This window comes from Opisthorchis viverrini, assembly GCF_000715545.1.
Source record: "Opisthorchis viverrini unplaced genomic scaffold opera_v5_109, whole genome shotgun sequence".
In the NCBI taxonomy this organism is placed as follows: Eukaryota; Metazoa; Platyhelminthes; class Trematoda; order Opisthorchiida; family Opisthorchiidae; genus Opisthorchis; species Opisthorchis viverrini.
The window spans coordinates 966481-971353 of NW_008751764.1; the positions used below are offsets into that span (position 1 = coordinate 966481).

At 40.0% G+C, this 4873-nt stretch overlaps 1 protein-coding gene across 1 annotated transcript in view; it reads left to right on the forward strand.

Moving 5' to 3' along the window:
* T265_05637 (hypothetical protein) overlaps window positions 1-237 on the forward strand; it is a gene marked incomplete at both ends in the record, with an annotated part of 6588 nt that extends 6351 nt beyond the window's left edge. Inside the window, one exon of the mRNA XM_009170696.1 lies at window positions 23-237. Within this exon, the coding sequence (XP_009168960.1) occupies window positions 23-237 (215 nt within the window). The remainder of the gene's footprint in view (window positions 1-22) is intronic.
* Between the last annotated feature and the right edge of the window lie 4636 nt (window positions 238-4873).

A 4873-nucleotide genomic window follows, 5' to 3' on the forward strand; every position in this document is an offset into this window, starting at 1 on the left:
CTGTTTTCCATGCCCAACTCAGAGTGGCGTAAACAGAGAAGTGGCCAACACTTGACTAGGCAGAGGAGTGTGAAGGAGATCACGAAGCGCTTGGGTGCTTTCGGTGCTGCTCACCTTCCAGGATGGAGATCGCGTGATCCTCACTGTACCTGGTTGGAGATACTACAAGATATGGCTGCCAACCGATGTCAGTGGCGTTCTTGTTGTTTTCAGTTTCTATCCAGATTGCCCGAGTGAATGTCTGGAGGTGTAGGCACCTCGGAATCATTGTGTTAAGCTCGCACTAAGTCCCTCCCCGGTCCACCTTTACTCTTTTCTTTACAATAAGCTTTCATATAAATAATGGTTTTACGGCAGTGAAGCATCGGTGTTGAACACTGATGTCATGCTGTCGATGATGATGTGGATGGTTTTAAAGAGTAAACTATTATGTCTGGGAGCCAACATCAACGCGAATGACATCAAATGCTGGAGTATATCACAACCAAGGCTCAGTGGCTTTACAGTCCACAAAACAAAACATGCGAGGGGCAGTCTTAAGGAATATAATGATATATCTAGCGTATAAACTAGCACAGCAATACAGACATCTTATTTACTGTTATCCTTATCTAGTTGACCTGATACGAGGTATGTTTGTTCAAAATATTAACCATTATTCGTCAGTAAGGCGGCTATTGGACGTTATTCTATAGGCTCCGAGATTTTAATAGATGGCAGCCTTAGAACTGGGATCGTTCAGCTTCATATTTTGCAGTAAATCGCACAGAATTTATTTTTACTCATTTAATTCGAAAACCTTTCACTGATTGGTGCGCCTTCAGTCATCATTTATGTTTCAAACTTCAGTTAAAACTTTCCCTCACCTTGTCGTTCTATGTCTAGTTTAAATGTATCACGTAGGATGGGCAGATTTGTGACCACGTTTCATTGAGTTGTTGTTAAAATTGGGTGGGCGTGATACCAAAGATCTCATTGGGAAGACTCAATTCGTGGAATATGTCACATTTTTGGATTTATGATTGTTCCTGCTAGCAACAAAATAGTCACAATTCATTGAAATGATTCCTAAGCGCATTTGCGATGACTGCTTGCAAACTGCTGCTTGCTTCAAACAGTGGTACGGTTTCTTGAAACGAGCTTGCAGTGTGTGAAGTCTTAGAGTTTACCCAGACGGAGACAAGCAGCACCCTAACTGAAATAATAAGTTGACTAGCCGACAATAGCAAAATGATTCGTATGACGACGAAAGGTGTTTGCAGAAACGACATTTTAAAGCGTGGGATCAACTACTTGAATCAGAACTTTACGTAAAGCTGAAATTTTATATGTATATATATTTCACTTTTAGTTGCAAGTTATTTAGAATGTTCTCCTCAAGTAGTCGACCAAGCAGTCGTCACAATCATGAAACCAGCAGAGTGTAAATATTATAAATGAATGGGTAGAGGGATTTCCCATTTAACTCAAAGCAATTTAAAATATAGCCATCGTAACTTTAATGCAAAAATCAATTCACGTTGAGTAGTTTATAGATATACTTGTGTACTTACTTAGGACATTAAACAGAAACAACAGCATAAGGTTTGAGGATCGTATGAGTGAATATGTTCCCATCCTCTCCCCATCACCCATATCTTCTACCGATCAGTCGTGTTTGCCAAACACGTATATATATGCGTCGCGGGATAGGAATCCACGGTGACAAAGATGAACACCGCTGAAGCCGTTTTCACGTGATAATTTTCTCTTTCTGCACAAACTTATGACTACGGAAAAGGGAGTAGATAGTACTTGTGAGATACAAATATGATGAAACATTGTGTGTGACAGTCAATCCAATCGAAAGCTGAAGAACGCGATCAATATCGTGATTTTACGCACCAGAACTTGAAGCGGCTCTTGTCGATGCACTGACTACGCCCAGATCTGCATATGGTCTAGCGGGATACTTCGTCAGAATTGCGCAATTGAAAACAGGGTGAAACCCGCCCCTTGAAACACATAGAAGGATTATACAGCGTGTACACTATATTGACTTTTGAACACCCCAGTAGGTTGTCACTCCGCCAAAAAAATTGTAAAGAAAATAGGTTGTAGCCACAATGTAGTACACCCAGATACGAGTCGCGAGATCCTAATAGTTGCTCTTGAATAATATTAAGCAATACTGCAAGGCATGTTTTAATATTTCGCGGGTGACCTTACAATTTATCGTACTGATACACAGACTATGCGTTTAAGCGATTGGTTGCTGATCCAACGCTGAATATCATGGCGGTGACGAGATTCCGCAGTAGATTTGGTAGATAATTTATCTCGTCAATGAATTTGATCTATGAATAAAAGCCCGAGACCAACATACAGCTGTTTCATCCATGTTAAAATTCGCCATAATTTTGTTTTCGGGTTTTGGTAGGAACAGAAGTCCTAGGTATTAAACAAACCAGCCGCTTTATCTCCCACCAGAAATTGCATCACTCATTGTTCACCACAAGGTCAACCATTAGCTGGATCTTCGAGTAACGGGCATTCATTGGGAAAGCTCACCCATAATTTAATATTATTTGTTGTCTTACCTGATTATGAACTAATCTGTAACTGTCGTGTCTGAGTAAGTTCTGCTTACAATGTTGACCGGCCGCTCCTCGCTGAAGGTTTGTGTTCAACCAGTTTGCGGAATGTCTTGGATTCGGCCACAGCCAAGGACCGTTGGAAGCACACTGCTGCCGATTCCCAAAGAGGACGAAACACGTGAATAATGGCCGCCGGAGTTCGTGCATAGATTTTCTTCTCTGATTGCATAGAAAAACAATTCAAAAATTCACGGAATCCTTATATAATCCAACATTTTGCGAAATGGCTACATGCCATCCGGAGTGGCCAAATTTTACTTGGCAACATGCTTTACTTCATCTGACACTTACCACCTGTCCCCGTTTACTTGCTTTTGAGTGCATGGGTCTAATATACAAGCATTTGGTTATTTCGCAATTTTGTCACCGAGCCATATACAAGGACCCCTGAAGTGTTTGTATGTTTGGGTTTATTATATTTTTTGTTAGGGCTCATTGCTCCCTCAACAGATCGATTCATATGTTTGTGCTTTAAAATTTTTCGGCTTTATTTCGCATGCGTTGGTTAGATATGCTCGGCGTGCCGAGCCTTTGGCAAAGCTTTGGATGGGACTTTGTATCCACTTCGCGTCTTCCGCACTGCGCTTATGGATTTTGGGATATCCCAGTATTTTTCGCTCTATATGTTTGGTCTCCTGTTTGGACGAATGCTAGTAGAGAAATGTGAGGCATTGCAAAACCGATGTGTTTTACAAGACATCCCAAGATATCTATAAATAATATCTAAATAATATAATGTCTATAAATAAGCAACATGGGGCAACACAGGCAGGTTTACTCTAGCATCAGCTGAGTTAAAGTTTGGAGGCCTGAATTGCTCTTCAGTCAAATGGTGTGATCACGCCTTCGTACCTCGTGTGAGCAAGTCACGCGCATGATAGAACAAATCTTGTTGAGTGTTGATTATTGACGTCAGCATAATAATTAATTTTCTACCCTAATAAAAATGTTGCCGACAACAGCGAACTGGTAAGACTCAGGTTTGACTATTGCGATAGAAACGATTGAAATATGTCAGGGTAAAAATATGCTCACTGAACAACATACCATAGCATACCTCAGAATATAATCTATTGATTTCTTATCCAGATAAAAGATTGATTTTTAAGCTAGGCTTTGAAGAATTATCTAGGCCGACACATCAGAAATGTCAGATCAGACACTAACTACTTTTGTAGAAGTTTAGGGGAACTGCCATAGCATAGTGCATTTTTGTGTAGTCAGCAATATATTTCAAGACGAAGACCCAAATGCTCTAGAACACCTTAAATGCGGGCAAAAAAATGTGTGGGGCATCCCTCCTCATATAATAGGGTAGTTAACTGGTGTATTTTGTATTTCAGGTACCCGTATTTAAGTTGAACAGTAGTTCCTAAAATAGTGACATAAAATATTCTCACGCCATTTGGGATTGTGTTAACACCTTTGGAATAGTTTTTCTGACAACAATTACTAAGTTCCCCAATAATGCGTAGACAATTATAAATTGTTGCTTTTATTGTAACATTGCAACAGATTACACAAAATTTCAGATTGTCGCAAAACCGATGTCAAAAACAACATTTTGAAAACTACATTCGTTTGGATTTTTCTACTGCTAGTTATCCATCAGTACCATAATCCATGGTTTTAGAAGCTTTCATATCTCATGTTGTATTTTATCCTTATTACTGTTTCTCGATCAATTCAAGTGCTTTCATACTGTAAGGGATCACGTGCATCTGTTGCGCAAATGCTTGGAATGAGGGATAACCACCTCGGAGCTATACTCTGTGATCATTGTGTTAAAATCAGAAAGCTGCAAGCAGGATGACATCATCCTGGCATTGCCAGTGAAATATCAATGTGATCATTCCAGTAACTGTAAAAGGACCAGGGCCGATTTTCCTTTGAAAACCGTATATAATCGGTAACAGTCTTTGGCTTAGACTTGCCAGGCTTCCTGGTCGTTTAAATGGTTTGTCATAATATCTAAATAGCTCGTGAATATTAGGTTGACGGCCTGGGGTTAGCGGCCGCTGAATAATAATCCCAGACCACAAAACCAACTATACCACAATTCCCTGTGAGCTACAGTACACTAAGTACACTACCTGATTAATAATTTAATTAGGCGTGATCAAAAGGGTGCATACTAAAAGCAGCCATATACGTGCATTCTCTGAGCCATCCCACATGAATTTAATTAGTGAGTTTTGACCATTCTGCAAAATATGGATTAAGGCGTAGGTAGGGAA